General features: G+C 44.1%; 1 protein-coding gene across 6 annotated transcripts in view; it reads right to left on the bottom strand.

Annotated features, from left to right (window-relative positions):
* The window catches only part of LOC143283964 (uncharacterized), a 182,162-nt gene that overhangs the window by 20,454 nt on the left and 139,545 nt on the right, over positions 1 to 22,163 (bottom strand). For all 6 annotated transcript variants that reach the window (XM_076590438.1, XM_076590440.1, XM_076590439.1 and 3 more), the window contains one exon: positions 5,381 to 6,442. In XM_076590438.1, the coding sequence (XP_076446553.1) occupies positions 5,381 to 6,442 (1,062 nt within the window). The remainder of the gene's footprint in view (positions 1 to 5,380; positions 6,443 to 22,163) is intronic.

The raw sequence follows: 22,163 nt of genomic DNA, 5'->3' as shown, positions 1-22,163 counted from the left end.
TACTCATTTAAAAAAACCCTGGACTGCCATAAACGTACCACGTACGTGCATAGTGACGTCACTGATGACATCATCAGAAAAAAGGGAAATAGCTCTGGAAGGCTTAAAATTCACACAGTTTATCTAGAGTGGTATATCTCCAGACCATTTTCTCAGTTTTAGACATTGTTTTAGACAATGTTTTGACTTGAAACACCACTTTCTACTGTTTTCCCCCTGGCACAGAAGGGGTTTGAAAGTTGCATGTAAGAGATCCATTTCTTGCGAGCAGAAACAAGGCGACCCCCCTCATGATACTTACATTTTACACGGGGAGTCATGAGTCAAGAGATCTTTTCCCCATCGTAACAGAACTGCTCCCATGAGCATTCTGACTCTTGAGGCATGCCAAACCGAACTCCCGAAAGCAGATCTGAACTGTCGCAAAAGTATTCCCCTTGGGCCTTGTGACAGTAGATGTGCGAAAGGTTTGGAATAATTCACGGGATTAATTCAAGGTCTGTGGCAATTTTCTTCACATACAACATTTCCCAAAGGAGAAACCTAATACTTGAATAGAAGGGGGGGGGGGGGGGGGGGGGGGGGGGGGGTTATGTCTTCAGTCAGTTCACCCTCTCAGTTTAGAGGTACCGCAGAAATAAGCAAACACACGGACGGGTACGCACACACGCGCGTGCCCTCACAGGCATACAAAAAGTACATGCGTGTGTGTGCGTGCGCATGCGTGCACAAGTATGCATGGTCTCTGAAGTGTATTTGCGCATGCACACACCACCACCACACACATCCACACGCACGCGGTTTCTTCTCACACACATGCGCCCCTTCTCTGCGCACACACACTCGGCACGTTTACACACACACGCACGCAGTACATGGCGCCGAAGTGTTGAAAAAAAAAGAAAAAGAAAAAAAAGTCTTGATTACATTTGAAAACCTTGTTCGCTACGTGACCCACGAGTTCGTAGAACATGTATGAGATGAAAGAACACCGACACCTTCAAACATTCACGACTTCTGGTAGTCGCGGCATCTTTAATGTAGAGTACTAAGAACCTTTTACCCTTTTGACTTTACTGTCCAGTAAAAAGCGATTGTATTTTTAGCCAATCATATCTGCAATGCGTGTGTTCATTTGGATGCGTTTTAGTTTTAGTTTTAGATCCAAGCACTGGTGACATGGAGTGTAACGAAGTTCCTTGAAACGGGATCTTATCCAACATACTTAAAACATGCCAAAATTTCTAGCATACAGAAAGGTAAGCTTATGCATGGCAGTCTATAAAAGCTAACAAGCCTTCAAAGCTGGTCTCAAAACAACTGTCCTCGAGTTGTTACTTGTACGGCATGAATAAAAATCACAAATGCAACTGATCTTGAATGAAAGCAATAAGAAGAAGAAGAAGAAGAAAAAAAGTGTGTATTTATCTGACCAATACAAACTTTAATGCAATTTAAAACTGGCAGACATTTCGATGCCAGTTCAGTTATGGTGCAGGAATGCAGTTATGGTGCAGGAATGTAGCGGTAAAGCAAATCCTTTCTTAAATGTCAGTGGGAGGTTGAGATTTAAGAAAATAGTTGGTTTAAACTTCTTGCTACACAGCCACAGAGGGCTGGGATGGCAGTGTGTTATGCACTCCTAAAAAGGGTGAGCTCTTTGGACCCCATGGCTAAAAACAACAACAACAAAAAACCTAACAGCTCTAAGAGTCTAATCCCGAAAGCGTGGACCCATGGACCATACCTTTCTAACTTTCCTCTCTGATGGAACAAAACAGTCGCGAGACCAAAGAGCCAGGGCCATGGGACCAAAGAAACGCACGTGTTACATCAAAAGCGTGAGAAAACAAGACCGTATATTGACGTTGTAACGGAAAACACACACACACAAGTAAACATCCCCCCCCCCACCCCGTCTCTCTCTCTCTCTCTCTCCAAAACGACTACTGAGCACTTCGTGTACACGTGTGTCAAATCAAGTCCTTTTCTGTCAGGTTTGTGTTGTTTTTAAACTGTGCGATCACGATCACTGTTGGGCTGATAATGGCTTACAGAAGTTGAAAAATCTACCTAACAAAATAAATGTAAATAAGTAATCATTGACAATATGCACATTAGCGTAAGTAATATTAATATGACACTCTTGGACCTGCTAAGAGCATCTGCCAAGAAGTTGGTTTTTCCCGGGCCCGTCTTTTCACCGTTAGCCGCGCGAAATTTGGCCAAGCAGAGCAAACCAATAGGCCTAGTTTGCATCAGTTTGACATGGTACAGTATATGACACCAAAATTATATTTAAGTTCGCATAAATGGCTTCCCTTCTTTTCATTCCCGAGTCTGAATTTTTGACTTTTGTTCCATGGCCTTGGAGTTAGGGAGCAGAAAGTAAATACAACTGGGTGTACTTTTGTGTACGCCTGCTCCCAGGAGTAATTCAGACTTCACACAGAAATACTCCCGTGCCTCATGCATTGAACTACCGAAATAGCTGCGTACGTGTTGTGCATCTGAGTGTTACGTTACTCGTCAGGATGCCGCCATTCTCTAAACAAGCAGTGGCTGCTTCACTTGGCAAACAGGGCCTGAAGCGTCTGTTTTTCAATCCACCCTGCCACAAACATTGCGTAGAGGGGAAGGGGAAGGACAACATATGTTCCTGCTTTTCCTACTCAGCTATCACGTTTCTATATTTCCCCCGACTCTACACCTCTCGCACAGCTCTCAGTCATAGTCCAAGCAAACTCCGCAATAAACAACAAATATTTTCTTTTGTTGACAGTACACTGACCGCGGCAACTGAATCTCCATCCATACTTTTTTTTTCTTTCTAAAGTCTATGAATACTTTTTCAAAACTGTAATTAAGGCCACGGCTTTCAAACGGTTGAACGGAACGCTTTTGAAACCTCCTGGGAACAGATCATAGGGGGCGAAAGACAGGTTTTAGAATGTGGGTGTTCACTGAGATCACAGCATTCAAATTATACCGAGAGGCACTGCATAAAACCTGCAACGTGTATGATGGAATTCTTGTGCACATCCTGGCAGTGGCTAATCAGATCATTTCTGGTGTTGAATTAGTTTGAAATAATCATAAGATATGAATTCGCAAATAACAAAAAAATCTCTCTCCACGATGTCACCATCAGTACACAAAGCCTACATCTCTCAGTACGCGCGCGCACCCATCCGACCGCAGCTCTTGCCATTTCTACCAACCACCCCACACCATGAATACAAAATTAATTACACCGATGTCCGCACAGCCGTCACACCTGGATTTGTCCTCACCACATAAGTAGTCAGTCACTGAGAAATGCCGCACCCACACCGTGCTACTATCTATTTCTACCACCACCGAAGTCCGCCGCATCAACCGAAAACCACATTCACAACAACGCAAATGCAGTGAGTGATGGATCTTGCAACAAATCAGATTCGCGGCCCACAGAGGATTAGCACCCGCGAAGACAAGAGTGTGGACGGGGCAGACGCGTTGGCTTTTGTTTTTATGCAGAGAATGTATTAGACTGGACGGGGCAGACGCGTTGGCTTTGTTTTTATGCAGAGAATGTATTAGACTGGACGGGGCAGACGCGTTGGCTTTGTTTTTATGCAGAGAATGTATTAGACTGGACGGGGCAGACACGTTGGCTTTGTTTTTATGCAGAGAATGTATTCACTGACTTGGCATACCGCGGTCGCTAGTGCCAATGTCACGGACTGCAAATAGCTCCCACAACGCTTACAGTTGTTGTTTTTCACCTCCCGGCTTTCGTGTGTATGTTCCAAAGAGAGAGAGAGAGAGAGAGAGTGCGCGCGCGCACACACAAGCGCATTTGTGTACGTGTCAGCTATTCATCAATTTTAATGTCTATTCGGTAAAGTGCTTTTACTCAAAGAGAGAGAGAGGGAGAGAGAGAGAGACAGACAGCGACACAGACGAAGACTGACAGATGGGTGGACAGACAGACGCGTGGACAGACACAAACACACACAAGCATTTCTTCCCTTTCCCTTGTCACTATCAAGATGGAGGAAACCTTGAAGTGACAGCCTGAGCACGAAAAAAATGTGACATTTATGGGAGTGCAGAAAAACTAACACTGGGGAAAACAAAACTGAGCAAAGCACACAAAAAGAAGAGGGTGCATGGAACAAAGAAAAAAAAAAGAAAAAAGACAACTGGAACAGGAAGAGAAAAATAAATAAAGCATTCAGAAAGAAAGAAAAATCTGTTTCCACTTCCTTTAAAAAATAAAACCAAACCGAAAAAAATGGAGAGAGAGAGAGAGAGAGAGAGAGAGAGCATCCCGTGTGGGCGACATCTTCACATCGCAAATGGGATAAGAAAGACAACTCCATTTCCCCCTCCCCAAGTAATTCACTGGTCGCGTCCCTTGAAATGATGGGTTGGCCAACGAGAAAGATGCCGATATCAAAATCTGAACACTTCTAAAGCCACCTAGGAGAAATACACACACACAATTACACAACTTTTGGTGAAATGAAGTGAAATTAACACTAGTTGTATTCCATTGTTTGCAGAAAACTGTTCACTAAAATTTGCATCAACTTGCACAGTTAATCCTGCTCCGCAATGGCTGTTCTATTTTCCTTAATTTCTACATCAATAATCATGATGCACCAGACAGTTACTTGCTCACTCTACCTACGTCCCCAATCTGTTAACATCATCCTTCCATTTGTGGTTGCTTTCTTTTCAACTGGCCTGTCAGTCAGAGTCTGTTTCCCTCTATTCACTGTTATCATAATAGCACAGAATAACAGTGGCAATTAGCCAAACAAAAATAATGCCCAAGGCTTTGGACACCCCTGGATCGCGCTTTTAGAACCTGAGCTCCCTCAACATCATACAATACTCTTGTTTTTCAGTGTCAACCACAGGACACTGGGTCAGTCTGCATGCCCAGCGTCCCATGTACTGCGGCTTTGTAACAATAAATAACTCTGCAAGCAGCTCTTTTTAATATTAAGGTCAGGTACATCAACAGCCTCCTCATTGTTGACTCGATGATCTCTATTCATGTTAACACTGCACAACCTCGAGTCTCTCTCTCCCTCTCTCTCTCTTATATAAATATAAGCTCTTGCTGTGTTGCAGTGTGCATTACTGAATCTACTGAAATGACAAGAGTGATTCATCCATCCAACCGATTCAATGAATCACGAACACATGACGTTGTTACTACTGCTATAATAGCCTGTTTGTAGCTTTGTGGTGTAAATATACAGCAGTCAAGTCAGACAGACAGACAGACAATTACACACAATAACACATGCACATACATTTTACAGATCACTGTCACTAGCGTTAGTCATACACATACATACAAATATGTACATATTTTACTTACGGGTCATCGTCCAGTTGTCCCCCCTTGTCAAAGCTGACCACACTGTCGTTGAGCAGCTCGGGAGGCGGGGGAGGCAGTTCTGAAGGATCTATCACCCCATCATGGCTGTCTCCCTGGGGTGGTGGGGGCAGTGACTGGTCACACTGCCTGTCAGTAGGACTGTGGAAACTGGGCCCCACTGCAGAAGAGCTGTTGTTCTCCACGTTACCCATGGCACGAGAGTCTGAGCAGCTCCTCTCTCGAGACGAACTATGTGGAGATGTGAACCGCTCTGGAACTTTGTGAGGAACCTCTGAAACACTTCTGTCTCTGCCTGGGAAAGGTTCCCCTCTTGCGGGAACACCGCTGCCTGCTCTGGCAGCCTGGGGGTCCTCTCTAGAAGGCATGCCAGTCCTTTCGTGCATCTGTGGAGGGTGGCTTACAGCTGTGGAGTTGGCAACTGCTGACACTGGTTTGTTCTCTCTGCTGGCTTGGGACGACAGCTCTTTGCTGTGAGATGAAAGCGAAACAGATGGCTGACTGCTGGGTCCTGACGGTGAAGCATCAGCAGGCAGCTGGCGCTGGGGCGAGGACCCACCAGAGCTGGATGAAGGAGAGACGGAAGAAGCTGTTGCAGCAGAGCCTGGAGAGGTTGCTTCTTGTGCCACGGTGGGCTGCCGCTTGTACGAAGTCGAAATGCCCATTTGGGTGCGCGAGTGAATCACGCTCATGCTGCTGGGAGCTGCTGTGGAGCCGCTCCTCTGGCCCGAAAACTTCATGGCTTGTTTTCGCAGCTGAGCGGCATAAGCATCTTCACGGGGTGAGCTGCTCTCCCACTGGTGGACCAGGCTCTTGAAGTCGATCCTGGCTTCCTCTACACTGCCCTCCTCTTTCTGCCCCTCACTGGCTGCAGCCTCCTCCTCCTTGGTCAGGTAGTTACGAGGAGGCAGGGCGGGGGGTGTGCGGGGCTCTGGGCTGGGGGTGCGAGGAGGGGGAGGGGGAGCCCGACGTCGTGGAGCAGACGGTCCTGGGGGGAAGTTCTTGTACGTAGGTGAAGCCATCACACCAGAGTCCATCTTGCCTCTGTATAACAAAATGACAAAAATGTATAGTTTTGTTTGTATGTCATTATCATGAACTCTGGTTTTGCAGCTATGTTTCTATCCTAACTGATAAAGACCTTGTGGATACAACAATATGGAAATGCAAATTTTAAAAGAAAGAAACCAAATCTACAAGATAAATATTGCACTGGCAAAGGTTGTCTGGACAGTATGTCTTGAGACTAGATCCTCTGCTAGCTCAGTAGCTGTGTGCATTCTGTGAATAGACGAGTGTGTGTGTGAGTGAGAAAGGGAAGGGAAAGGTGAAAAAAGAGAGAAAGACGATCAGATAAAAGAGTGGGAGGAATAAGGACACAAAATAACTACTATGTAAAACCAGTATTTTCACTCCGTAACGGTCTTGGATTTATGTCAGGTCACTCTTGGTGCCAGTGGCAAACAAACTCCTCTGGCAATCATTTCAACCCAAATCTTGAACGGTCCTTTCTCATTCCCTCAGATAAAATCAAAATATTATGTCAAAAAATACGTCAAAATAAGTGGATGAAGTAGGTCAACAATAAACTGGTGATGTGGATACTGGTCGTGCTAAACTAAAAGGCAGGAAGAAAAGGGTCTGAAAAGCTAAAGGGACACAACTCATCCATTCTGATCCCAAACTCCAAGGGAAGTAATCCAATTACACTTGAATTGCATGTGACTTGGCTATGGCAAAATATGCAAATACTTTCAAATATAAGACACTAAAAGCTTTGCCAATGATCATAAAAATTGCAAATACATGGTATGGGACAAAACATTTGTACAAGAAAAAGTATCACTTTTTATTTAAAGCAACGAAGTGTGAAAAATCAATTTGGTTTCATTAACATTTTTGAAAATCACCAGTAGCAATCCTCTGTTTCAAACCAGATAATGCTTCTTTATTGCACCAGGTCTTAAAAACCATGTTCTGCTTGACTGATTTCATCCTCAACATGAACAGCATGAACCCAAGAATAGCCAGGCCTGGTATCACGGAGGAAAGAATCCTGTTTGGCCTGTTTGTACATGGTCCCTCTTTTGTCCTCAGTACAACAATGTTGTCTCATCTTCAGTTAAAAGGTATCTGGTTTTTCTTCAGGGCTGTGTGGTGTGTATGTGTGTGTGTGTACACAAAAGAGACAGTGAGAAAGCTGGAGAAAGAGACTGAGAGACAGAGACATGGGAATGTAGATATATGTGTTAGAAGCACAAGAATATATGTCATTACATACATGAATTGTACGTGTGTATGTGTGTATATATAATGAATTATTGTATGAAGGTATGCGTGAATATAATTCTGTGTAATGAGATGGCAGAATGGATGTGTTTCTGAAGGAACGTCAGTACTGCACTGCCATCATACACACAATTCAACATTTCCTGGGGTACAATGAAATTAACATAGAAGATGACATGGCTGTTTTTTTTTTTTTGTTGTTGTTTTTTTTAGCAAGGAAATACTGACACTAACCCTGAAGATGCTATTTTCAGTGCCAGGTAATACATGTCCCAGCTGTGTTATTTCTACGTAATTCTAAACCTACACCATGACCACTAGAATTTATTTTATGATGATGACAGGTTCTTCGGATCTGATGATCATTGAGAAGAAGGTTCTCATGTAGAGATATTTCCAGATAGTTCTGCACCAAGATCATGACCACTAGAATTTATCTCAACCACATTTGTGTTTGTTTACATCACATCAGCTTGAAAAAGACTTTTTAAAGACTAACCTTTTTATTAATCATTTCTGGTGCATTCTCCAACAAAGCAAACACGTATCACACTACTATGGTGTGACTCATTACATTCATGCAAGGAAGTGTGCTGCTGTCACTTCCTTAATACTCAACAGGTCCACTGTTACTTAATTAAAGTGATTCATAACTTAATTGCTATGTCTGTGGACACAGAAACCGAAACCAGGATTTCAAACACTTGTGTCGGAAATGATTTGATTACTAGTATAAAATTAATTTAGGGGGCAAAATTTTAACATAATCATGTAGATCAGCAATCTGAAAGCTGGGCAGACAACAGAACACGGCTGGAAATGTATGAATGAATATGCCAATTGGATAGGTTAGTGTAAGGTTTGCACTGAAAAGAAAGAAGAAAAAAAAAAGGTGGGAGAAAGAAAAGAAAAAAGAAGAATCAGTATCAGTATCTGAAGGAGGCATCACTGCCAATCCATATATGCTACACCACATCTGCCAAGCAGATGCCTGACCAGCAGCAAAAAGAAGAAGGGAGGAAAAAGAAAAAGCACTTTAAAACATTAAAAAACAAAACAAAAAAAAAAAAACGAATTTCTGTCAAGGATGCTCCCCCAACTTCTCCATCACAACACCGTCCCTCCCTGTTCCCTCCCTATCCAGCAGACCAGTGAAAAACACCCGCCATGCATCCCACACCCCTCTCTCCCGTCATCATCCAGCTGTACAAAACACCCGTGTACCAAAATAGCAGGGCAAAATGTGTCGATCCTACCCGCAGGACATGACTGTGGTCCGGTGTGAACTGACATCTTGGGGGTATCAATTGTTGTACAAGACCAGTTCTGGGCACGTGAGGGGTCAACGAACCGACCACACCACAACGAAGACCCAAGACAGTCTCCTAAAAATACCCCACCTTCATTGGACCGTTACACCCCAACGGTCTCGCCTCACTCGAGGGAGTGGGTGAGATTTTTCTTCTTCTTTTTTTTTTTTGCCAGGTTGGCGGCCGCTCGTTTTCTGCCTGATTGAAAAGTTGTTGGGAAAACACCTCCCATCTTTCACGCTCTGTCGTGTTCGCTTCACTGTTTCCGAGACCTTGGAGAGAGAGAGAGAGAGAGAGAGAGTTTACGCTGGTCATCTGTTTGAACGAAGGCATCGAATTTCACGGTGTCTGTTCATCAGCTGGACTGGTGGATGGGTGTATCTTCACTCCGTCTGCTGCTGTGTAGTGTGCGTGCAGCTGTGTTAGAGTGTGAGGACTGAGGACGGAGGAGTGGTGTGTGTGTGTGTGTGTGTGTGTGTGTGTGTGTGTGTGTGTGTGTGTACTTACGGGCAAAACGTCACGCTCAGTTCAGGAAAGATACCTGTACAAAGAAACCACCTGGGGAAACCGTGAAGATATGTTTGCAATGGGCTTGTTCTAACAGCTCCAATTCATATTGAGGAGCAACACTATACGAACACACCTGTCCACAGGCACGCCTGCAGGGAGAGGAGAGGACAAAGAGACGGGAGGAAAGCGGAGGATGACTCGGAGAGACAGAATCACGGCGAGAGAGACAGAGAGTGAGGTGTGTGTGTGTGTGTGTGGTGTGTGTGTGTGTGTGTGTGTGTGTGTGTGAGTGAGTGAGTGAGTGAGTGAGTGAGTGAGAGAGAGAGAGAGAGAGAGAGAGAGAGAGTGTGTGTGTGTGTGTGTAGAAGTCATGCGCGACATTCGGTCCACGAAAAAGATACAGCGATCGTCCTGAGGAGGCAAATAGTGAAGCTGTATCTAAGCCATGGGCTTGTCCTCCTTAACACGCACAGGGCACACACATAAAATATTTGTATATGAATATGCACATATCTGTTTACACGTTCACGGAGACAGGGACAAAGACTCAGAGATAGATAGATAGATAGATAGATAGAGAGAGAGAGAGAGAGAGAGAGAGAGAGAGAGAGAGAGGATGGCACCCAAACAATGAAGCATGCCCAGCTTGAACAACAATCAACACACTTTTTTTCTTCTCGATGAGTTTGACACATACTTGTTTATTCTCTTTTGTCTCTCATCATTATAACACGGAAGACATTCACCGGGTCTCCATCCCTATACCAGCGTTTCTTCGTGGCCATGACCGTGACCCAAGATTCTGCAGTGCAAGTAACACGACCAAAGGTTCCACAGTGTACCTGTGTTATCTGTATCGCCTCTTCTCTTCCAACAAGACCTCTCTACTACCACATGCCAGGGATTCCAGAGCGTGGGGTGGTCATTCAGACTGAAGGGGAGGGGAGGGGAGGGTGGAGGTACTTGCTGCTGGGCCATTAATCAGCCTAATTGAAAGGCACTGGGGCCCTCACCAGCGACGTTTTCTGCTCTCACCTCCAGCCTGTTGTGTGGAGGTGGGGGAAGACACTTTACAACCTCGTCCAACTCGCTACAGACCGCCCACCTGCCCGCAAGCTGCATGTGGGCAAATGTTATAACGGCTGATGAATTTTATTCCTGATAAAACTCAGCATATGTGTAATTATACTTTCGCCCTCTAAACCTAGTCTGTGTAAGACTCAGAGAAAGTGATAATGTGATTTTTGTTTGCCGTCAATTTCATTATCAAATATAAGTTCACGCGCACGCGTGTATAAATGTGTGATGATCAGGGGATAAATGTAATGCTTAAATGACTTATATTGGGATGCTTATAACTCCTCTAAATTTTGTCCTTCACCCGTAAACGAACACAACAACTGTCAACAATCAGACAAATGCACTCTACTATCAAACCTCGCAAAACGTCATTCCCGCTCGATCCTGACGAATCTGAGTATTCCGATGTACAATCAATTACAGTAATATACTAAGAAGTCATTCATTAAAAAAAAAAAATCCTTAGTTGTGAGATCATACTGAAGACCGAGAAACGGAAAGGAGTGCAATCATGTCCCACTCCAACCAGTATCATAGAGTGTAAATCTGCTCAAAACGAAGTTTCAACACAAACCGATCACCGGACCAAAGATAGCATACAAACCAAAGAGTATGGAATCATACAGTTCGACAGTTATATGACTAACAACTAATTTAGTTGTTTATAAAATGTATCATACACTAGACAGGGCTGGATCTGATTTATAGTACCAAACCTGACCCATGCAAACTGAGCTGTGGCAACAAACGCCACTACGACTGGATAAACACATCGTTACTTTCCCTTCCACTCTTCCCACATCAATCAGTAGGACTACAGCCACTCACCTTGATGCCACCACTAGGGAGGGGTCCAAACTGACTGACTACTACAGGGCTATCTAAAGACCCCATCCCCAACACTACCCTACCCGGGCCAATCAGCAGGAGGCCCACCTGAGGGCATCAACTTGAACACGCTAACTCAGACAGGTGAGACAGGTGAGGCGGCACAAGTTAGCCACCGTGGGGAATCAGTCTACCTGGACACAAGAAAAGGCGAAAGTTAATGACAGTGGTAAACTCAGAAACCAGCTCAAGCTAATCCCAAAGACCCAGACCGACAGTCAGCGCGCGCACGTACAGATTGTGTCCGCGAACGAGTGAATGGTTTCCGATGTATGCCCGTTTTCTGTTAACGTAAGAACACCGAGCGGAGTTTCAGTTTCAGTAGCTCAAGGAGGCGTCACTGCGTTCGGATAAATCCATATCCGCTACACCACATCTGCCAAGCAGATGCATGACCAGCAGCGTAACCCAACGCGCTTAGTCAGGCCTTGAGGGGGAAAAAAAACAAAAAACAAACAAAAAACAAAACAACAAAAAACAAAACAAAACAAACCCAAAAACAACAACAACTAGATAAGCGTACATAAATAAGTAAATAGATAAATAAATAAATAATTATAACATATACGAGCTGAACAGGTGTGTAAAAAGTGGAAGTGAAAGAAATGAGGAAAGCGGTACGTTATTTTCACCATCATTATATATATACATATATATACATATACATTATATATATATATATATATATATATATATATATATATATATATGTATGTTTATTTATTTATTTATTTATTTTCCTGTTTCTGATATTTTATAGGCACACTGAACCTTCTGTTCAACGGGAGGGGCGAAGGTTACTTTTCAGCAATTTATCATCTTCTTCCCACTCTGCTGTCGGTTTTCTGCCTTTGGCACAAGTAACCCCTCTTAAGCAGATACTGCATTGTAAGCATCTTAAAGAGAGAGAGAGAGAGAAAAAAAAAAAGAAGAAAGAAAGAAATCTCAACTACCAAGTTTCATTTTACGACAAACAACAAACACAAGCTGGACCAGTTCCAACAGAAGATAAGTGCACAGGTAAACTACGCAGCTGCACGCACGTTCGTACACACTCAGTGCGTGCTACTTTCTTGATATTTAGAAACGTGGTCTTGATTGTATGGTGTACCTCACACCTTCCTCATAGCTTTTTTTCTTTTTCTTTTTTGCTTTTTCAAACTTAGACATGCTTATTCAGGCTTACATAGTTCCTGCCCCGTTTTGAACCACCTCTTTTTAATATTCCGAAACGCTAACGCAAACTCTGCAACCTTTCCTTTGAATCGCGCAGGAGAGAGAGAGGCTGCAATCCGTTATCCTTTCTGACGGTCACCGTGACATAATTGCAAGTGGGTCATTTCTTGACGCTGCGTCTTATGTCAAACCACACAAAGTTTTAGCCTGGTTGAGACACAGTACCATACAATGAAATTTTGTTCCAAACTTGTTTTTACCCAGGGATTATGCGCGCGCGCGCGCGCACACACACACACACACAAAATTGCTGATTGATCGGTGCAGAGCTTAATTCAACTATCTATTAGCCTCTTTCTCTTGCTGTGATATGTGGATACAGGTGGGCCCATCACTGTCTATTATATATTGATCTATGTATTTCAAACATTTCGATCGATGAGTCAGTTGCTGATGCTTCCCGGCTGCGTACGCATACAAAAATTTATCGCGAAGTGAAAACTGAAAGTACCCAAACAACTCCCGGAGAATGGATGGGGGAGGAGATCTAGCGGGTATGCCGAACAGGTCGAATCCCGATTGCCTGTAACTGCATGACTTAGAACGCGATCTAAAACTGAAAACAAACGCCGAAACACTGCGAAAACAACGATTTCAGTCCCGACCTCAGTCTGTTAATTTACGTTCTCCACTGCTTTAACGTCCAGCTGAGCAAAAAGAGCAGAACAATGTCCATGTACTGGCCACATAGTCCGACGACAGGCAATCTTTCACAAGTGCTACTTTGACCATGTCCGCAGAGAGATTGTCGTGTACGTTTTGTTAGAAGACTGACCGTCTTAACAGACTTCCCAGTGAAGTGTCCGGTGACGACAGTCACAATCCATTCTTGTTCTCCGCCATGACCGGCAATGACTGAGTGAACATTGACACCGCGCGAATGTTTCCCAGCGCTGAGTCACTCGGAAGAAAGACGGATGACATGGGCCACAGCAAAACAGCACTCCTGCTATCTCCATACATGCTTCGGATTCGTCAACACAGAACAACGTGGTTCGCTCTTCTCTTGATCCAGTTCTATACCCTGGATCGAGAAAACAAGCGTCGAACTCTACAGTCCACGAACATCCAAACCCTTACCTTGCATTAAGAGAAGACATTCTATATATATATTAAAGACGAACATCGTTTGTTTTGAACACTAACACGCTGCTTCACTTCAACAAGGTTTTACCTTTCACTTCACGCTGTATCCGACTAAAGCTTGCTCAACAGCCTGTCAGTGAACGGAAGAAAGGGTCTCTCACGTGAGTGTCAATGACATCACACACAGAGGACCATTCAGATCCCGGCGGCCAGCAAGCCTGTCAAGACATTCCTGCGTCCTGTAAAAAGTGGGACAACCTGTTCCGGCACTTGCCGTGTGTGGGGCTCAGGGCCAGCTTGACACGTCCATCATCACCTCATCCCTAACTGCCACCCACTCTCTCTTCCATTATCATCCGAAAACACGCGGTCGTCCAGAGACAAGCGACTACGTGCGAACATGACATTTCAGTGAGGGAGGGAAGAAAGATGCCAACACTTTGACAAACAAGAAATATTTTCAGGGACAGGTAGATGGGGGGAGAGATACATGCTGAAATTCACGGTGACAGGCAAACGAATCATGTACAGCGAGGAAGCACGCGAGGGGGTATGGGGGTGCTATGGCCCCGGGGAAAGAGGGAGTCAGCCAAGAAAGTTGTCAGTGTGACGGAAAAACAAGGAAGACTAACAGCAAATGTGTTGACACTGTGGTAGACAAAAAAATAAACCAAGAAATAAACGAGTCGAATGCAGCACAGGCTGCAACCACAGCAGACAGCAGTTCACATATATACAAGTCTGAAGCGCAAGATTCCTTCAGTCTAGACACTGAAGGATGATGTCATCCCCAAAGCCCCGAGACTCGGAGGACTTTGTTAAACCTTCGCTCCTCTTCCCTGTCTCCGCCACATTTCGTACCCTCCCACCATGAGGCCCGACGTCAGGTGAAAGAAATGGGCAGGCAGGGAGGGACTACGTGACCCGTGGCGGGGAGGAAGTGAGGTGGCCGTGACCACAGAGCTGCAATAAAGCGACACCCGCATGTCAACCACATGAAGCCTGCCACACATGGCTCGCCGGTGACGTCACTGGGGCCGATTGGAAAAGCACCGTTACCATCTGTCCCACCACGAGCCTTCCACCATTGTGTGAAACGTCGGGGGGTCTGACGGCTTGGGTCTATGACTCTTGATGGCTGTTCAAGATAACTGGCATAACTTCGGCAACCCACCAGTGCAAGTTCATGGTTAGTATTCTTACTGAACGAGCAATAACCACCGTAAGTTTCAATAATTATGTATCTGTCTTCTATATCATGAAGCCCATTTACATGTATAACCCAACGAAACTAAACCACAAACACGCCACGATATGAACATAAAAACTGAGCAAAGGGTGTGCTGTGTACGAAGAAATATTAAAGTTATGGAGTTTTTAGTTTGTGGTACTTGTATCCACCTTGTCTGCCTTTTAGTTGTCTAACACGTTTATGCTATTAAAGGAGAGCCTACTTGGGCAGTCTCCAAGTGACACTGTTGAAGCATGCAGGGACGGAGAGGGGGGTGGGGGAGTTACCCCCAAACAAATGTTAACGCCCCTTCCAGGCTTCCTTGCTCAAACCACTTTTCAAGGCGGTGTTAATATCTTTTTTTTTCTTTTTTTTTTAAAGGATGGGCTATCTTGGAGGATGGAGGAGGGGGGTGGTGGGTGAAGGGGCGAGTGTGTAGAATGGCGGCTGTAGTGCCGTGCAACTCGTGAAATTCAGACAACCTTACGTTTCAATGTCATAATAGCAAGCAACTAATAATTTCGTTAAAGTCATCCTCTCACACCCTGGCTCACATTCATGTGCAAACACGCACTCTCTCCCACATACAATGATACATACAATGATACATACACAAGTCCGAGCGCTCGCTCACTCACACACGCACACACACACTACAAATCATCATAAAACCTCTTGCAGACGGAGTATGGTTTTATTCTAACCGATAAAATTTATCTTTCACAGCTTGCGTTCATCCACATCAGTACTTTTTTTCTTTAAATATATCTAAACTTCATCTGAAGTCGCAAATCAAAGTGACAGGTTTATAGTTTTGTCCCTTTCTTCGTAACCGGTGATTACCTTTTCTACATTATGGAAATTTCCGACATTCTGAGGGAAGCGTGCATGATCCCTGCAGAGATCACATTCACCCCAATCTCTTATTTTTTTCCCACTACGATTGAATTCTGTAAGTGAAATGTCACACAAGATCCCAGAATGCTGAGCTGTTTTGCGCAACAACAAAAAATGTATTTGTTGCCATGAACAAATTGTTTAAAATGTTCTAATCTGTTGCACATAAACAAGTTTAAGCATTTCATTCCAGATTCTCATTCTTGAGCGAGCAGAAACGGAAGAGCAGGTCGGGGTGGGTGGGAATTGGGGAGTGGTGAGGGGTGGGGGGGATCCAGAACTACTTCCGTTAAGCTCACTTCAGACAGTTCCGCCTGTCATCGGATACGTGGAGTTAAGCCTGGCGATTCGGTCCACTGAAAACGCGACAGCCAACCACCGGGCCTTCACACCTGAGGTCTTCAAACGGAAAAAGTACAATGGATCAAAGCCTACAGTTTGCGTACAGAATGACACGGCTAAAGGGTGGTGCCATAACCAGCAATAGCCACCGAAGACAGTGAAATTGCTTCTTCATCTCTGGTTCAGCTCCGATTCATTTCACTGCCCATGAAAGCAGGATGATGGGTCGCTGAGTTACAGTGTGTGATAACAGTCATTCACACTCGTGGTTTTCTTTTTTGTGTTGTTATCTGGCTTGTTCGCTTTTCCAGTCTCAACAATGAGAGAAAATCAAAAGCAAAAACCAACACACAAAATCAAAATAATAATAATTTATCATCATCATTATTATTATCATATTACATCAATAGCTGTTATAACCGTTTCTACGAATAAATGTAAAACAAATACTGATATACCTGCCTTTAAAAATTTTTTTTTTTATCTTATTGTCTTTCATTATCTTTTTTTTCTTTCCTGCTCCTCTCAACATTAATTCAGATTCGTTTTCTATCATTTTGACTGCAGTCTTCGTTGTAGCAATGCTGCTACGACTGCTGCTACTACAACTTATATAGTCGTTTTCCCCAAGCTAATTTACCCCAAAAGGTCCAAAGAACTGCAATACAAACTGGACCAAAAGTTACCACAAATGTTACCTTGAAGGGGAGGAGTGAGGACAGAGCCAGGAAAGGAATGGGAGAGGGGGGGGGGGGGGAGAGAGAGAGAGAGAGAGAGAGAGAGAGAGAGAGCAAACGTTTATTTCAATAGTAAAGGAATAGCACAATATGCTTTTTTTTTTTTTAACAACCGGGCCCCTGGACAAAGAAAGAGAAAAGCAAAAGCAAAATAATCACAAGAGCAATTATACAAAATAATATACGCATAAACAGACCATAATCATATGTATTTATGTACACTACAATAAGGCCACGAATACAGAGGTGAGAGGAGGATGAATGAAAGAAGGTAGAGAGGGGAGAACGAAACACTGTTTTGTTGTGTGGTCAGTCCAGCCTCTGCTTTTGACAAATATCATGGAAAGTAGTTTATCTCGGTCTGAATGAACGGCTTTTCTTCTTCTCCGAATCACCGCTATTGCTTCTTCTTTCACTGTTTCCTGGTACGGACATTTCTATTTTTAGATACATAAAAATGCACTTGCTACACTTAACAGACAAAAGGTCAGCAATTGTGATCAATACACCTTCTGAAAAGAAAAGGGGATGTGAGGGCAATACGAGAACTTGTCAAATTAAAGTGGAAGAACATAATTGTTCTCAAAGACCAAAAGGGCAGAAAGAGAAGACGGAAAGCCGACAATGAAAAAAACACGCGCGTGGAGAATCTCGATTTTCAAACTCCGTGCAAACAATATTGCAATGGAAGGCATCATAATGGCTACATCATGTTAGGCATTTTGTTTATTGAACTAAAAAAACAACAACCAACAACACCAGAAACGAAACCTTGCACATGTGTAGGCTTTTACATGATTTCCATACTACTCTTGCACCACAGAACAGAATAGACAAAACCATTTCTTATCACTTGTACTTGTAATGATCTAAACACAAATGTCTACAATGGACCGGAACACACTGTTACACAGAATGTATCCTATGTGGCTAAGAGGGAGAGATAAGAGACGGGTCTGGTTTGCTGGTTATCATCGTCTTTCCATCATTCCTGGTAAATCTAACAGCATAGTCATCTAGTGTTAATTTGTCTAATTAGGCATACTATCCTGGGCTTGAAAGTCACCAACCAACACGACTGAACCTACCAAACCTCTGCTTCTGGGTTATTAAAACAACAACAACAACAACAACAAAAAATCTCGCTGAAAATCAACACAGAAAAAAGCATACATGTGCGTATCAGAATCCGGTTAAATGTCATAAAATAAGTATGTGACTGGGTACAGCAGAAAACATACCCAACCACACTAAAATCGACAAAACACAAACTCGTGCTTGTCAAGGCTGAAGCCTCTAGTTAAGCCCCTACATTGTCAACATTCCATAGCAAACCGAAAAAACAACAACGGGAAAACTTTACCTAGTCGGGAGCGAGTGACCGAGGTTTTCCTATCTCTTCTGCACACGACCACAATCCGCTGTCATGAAGTGCATGCACAGCACATGTCTGTCTCCCAGGAGCATGCAGCGACACACTGTCAACAGGTGCCACAGATTCCCAAACACCGAGCGACAAACAGGCGAGAGTAGAGAGCCCAGTCTCCCCTCATGTGGAGCTGAGTCACCCTGCGGGTCTCTCCCCCCGCCCCCCCCATCTATCCCCTCTAACCCTCATTCCATCTCATCAGTCTGTCTCACGCTCGCCTTCCCTTCGTCTCCAGACATCGCTAAAACTGGGAAGGACGGCCTCCGGTGCAAATCCATTTAATCAACAGTGGAAGGGTGGGGTGGGGGAAGAGGGGGACAGCGATGTCAATCAAGGCTGAGAGAGAGAGAGAGAGAGAGAGAGAGAGAGAGAGAGAGAAATCCTCGACAATATTCGAGACCATCTTATGACCCACAGTGCACATGCTGGAGGACAGGAAAGATTTGTCTTTCCCCCCAAAGAGAGTGAAGACAAACTGTCGCCTTATTTCACCTTCCCAATCAAATTATTTCCATTAAAGAACAGCCAAAAGACTGTTTTCTCGAAACACCCTGATGGAAAGCATTCGGTTTTTTTTAACCAAAAAACAACTACTAACAAACACCAGAAACGAAACCTTGGACGCGTATAGGCTTGTACAGCGATTTCCATGCCATAAGTTTACATAACTTGGAGCATTCTATCCCGTCTTTTCCCCAACGACAGCTTCTTCTACAGCAAAGACTGTTGCATCGCTCTGAATGTTCCGTTCATTGTCATTCGTTAACTTTTATCCCGCAACGAAGCCTTTCCAATTTTGCCTCAGACCTAACAGACACTGACAGTGGTGAGTATGCCAAATTAAGAGAGTTCGAACGTTAAAGACATGAGGGTGTTCATCATAGTCCACAAAAAACCGACCTACCGATCGAAACCGATCAACTCCAAATACTATTTAAGATATACTACTACATGTACCTACAGACCTACCATTGGCTTTACCTCCCAGTCCAAAATACTCCCAATACATTTGTTAAAGAAAAGAAAACCTCGCAATACTATCCCCCCATGCCCCCCCCCCCCCCCCCCCCAAATCATAACTCGTGTAAAAACCGACATAGAAATGAGTGAACAATGGGATTTATTACTCAACAAACGCAGAAAATAAATGGAAAGGGGGCGGGGGTAGAGAGAGTGAGAGAGGGAGAGAGAGAGGGAGTGAGAGTGGGGGGGGAGAGAAAGAGAAAGATAGTGAGAGAGAGGAGAGAGAGGAGGGAGAGAGAGAGAAAAGAGAGGAGGGAGAGAGACAGGGGGGGTGGGGGGGGGGGGGGGAGAGAAAGATGAGGAGAGGAGGGAGAGGGAGAGGGAGAGAGAGAGAAGGCCAATCCTATTTTTCTTGGTCCCAGTCAGGCTAGATGTACAGACACACTCCCACAAAAACAAGACTGGTCGCATTATTTTCTCCCGTGATGCCAGCGCCGGAACAGGGCTGCCGCACATTCTTCTCCAGTCTATATTTGTATCAAGTTCTATTCTGACCCCTGTAAGAGGGATCGTCCATCCACGATAGTCCCTCATATACCACTTCACCATTGTTGAAAACACTCTGCAAGTGATGAGTCACCATATCCGAAACCTGCCCCTCGGGGCCATCGACCAACGCAGGAAAGACATCACGCTTGCGTGGGTCATGGTATGTAACGACCAAAATCCCATCCGCGTTCGCGTGCACACTACAACGATTCAATTGTGGTCTGGTTTATGTTGCAAGTTTGGTCTTGTAGTCTTGTTTAAAAAGAAAAAAAAACAGAAGAGAAAAAGGCGTTCGGGGGAGATAGGGCACGGCGACGGACCAAGGAACGAGAGGAATAAATAGTGATGGGGGTGAGAAGAAATCAGTGGAGATGACACAACTGGCTATTGTACTTTCTTCTTCCTTATCTTCCTCCTATCCCCACCCACCCTCTACCTTACTTCTACCCTCCCCTGCACCACCCACTCCCAAACCTTCGCAGTAACGCTGCGTATGGTGTTCAAAATCTGGGTATAATAATTTACTCACTACCTGATATGAAAAGTTAAGTTTTTGAGCAAAAAAAAAAAAAAAAAAGTTTCCATACGTCAGAACCTGTGCTAAAATGGATGTTTATTTCATAGAGAAACTACTAAACGTCAGATTCATAAACACGGTCACGTCTGACAGTTGCATTAAGGCACAGTTCTGTTTTGTCAATGGAAATCTAACCGCCACCACAGAATCATAAACGTTACTTCATTATATTATTCTTGTTCATTTTAAAACGCGTTTATCTATCATTATCAACTGTAACGATGCTGCTAATGACATTGAATATGAATGCAAATAAAACCACGTGTAACGTATGAAAAAATAAACAAGGACACCAAACCCCCAAACAACATACAAAATAAATCCTCCATGCATACACCTTCCCCATAAACACCGAGGGCGTGTTATGGAACTATTACACGTGCCACGCGCCACGTCTCTGGGAAACCACGCCTAAAATAAGCACTTGATCAAGCATGGGGGGAAAAAAACAGAAGAAAAAAAAGAACCCCTTCTGCCCCCAAAGCACGGAGAAATGAAAGGAGTGTGGGCAATTTTGCCCGCTAACAACTCCTGCCGAAGGCAGCCTGGGCCAGGGAAACAGGAGAGATAATAAAGGTCAGGTCGGCATGAGATTGTCTCCAGGGAGCCTGACTCATCTCCAAGGGAACCTCATCTCCCCCCCCCCCCCTCTCTACGCCGCTAGTCCAACCTCACCCCTACCGTCTTCACCCAGAGATTCTTCTTTTTTTTTTTTTTTTTTTTTTTCCCCCCAGCAGGCAAGAGGTGGCGAACTTAATTAAGGGCGGCAAAATTGCGTCACACTGTCTTGACGCTTCCAGCAGGAAATGTCACCAAGACCATGACGTATAGACAGACACACGTGTAAACGGCCATTGCATCAGGTTCCACCCCCCACCCCTCTCCCCGGTGGGCAGGCCGGCGGGAATGCAGTGATCAAACAGGAAAACAGACATGCACAAACTGAAACACATATTGCAAACTATATCACATACAAGACTAGTACTAACAACTAGTCTTTAGTTCGAATCCTGTCAGCAAATCAGAGTTCTAGGTGAATTTGTGACTATGATTTTTAAAAAAATTAAAAAAACAACAGCAAAACATTCAGCAATGTTAGAATTTTTAATGTGCTGCGAACGTGTTTCAATTGAGAAACACGACTGTCTGATTATTAAATTTGCGAGAACTGGCTGAAGTTTTAGTATAAACTCTGATTGAATAGTAATGAAAATGTCCCAATTTTAACAGAATGAGGTCATATAAAATTACCTTTTTTAAATAGGCCAAAAACATTGAATACAAAGTATGAATCCAAAAGGCTCGAGTAAGTAGAGCTTTATGTTTTTCCAACCTTGGAACATCTGTCACACGATGAATTCAAAGCCATAGAAATAGAGAGAGAGAGAACCCCCCCCCCCCCACACACACACACACACCACACACACACACTTTCGTCAACCCGCCTAAACAGACAAAAAGGAGGAATACCTCTACGAAAATGCGATTGTTTCAGGCGCTATTCACTCATCCTGATGTCTGATTGACACACACATTTATAAGATGGTGGCGATAATGATGTCATGCCAATAGGGAGGCATGTTGATTAACTCTCATGGCAGGCACTGCACAGCTAACAACGGAACACACACACACACACAC

Source organism: Babylonia areolata, chromosome 7, assembly GCF_041734735.1.
Source record: "Babylonia areolata isolate BAREFJ2019XMU chromosome 7, ASM4173473v1, whole genome shotgun sequence".
Classification (NCBI taxonomy): domain Eukaryota; kingdom Metazoa; phylum Mollusca; class Gastropoda; order Neogastropoda; family Buccinidae; genus Babylonia; species Babylonia areolata.
Note: the sequence above shows the minus strand (reverse complement) of the source record. Positions and strands in the feature narration are given on the sequence as shown.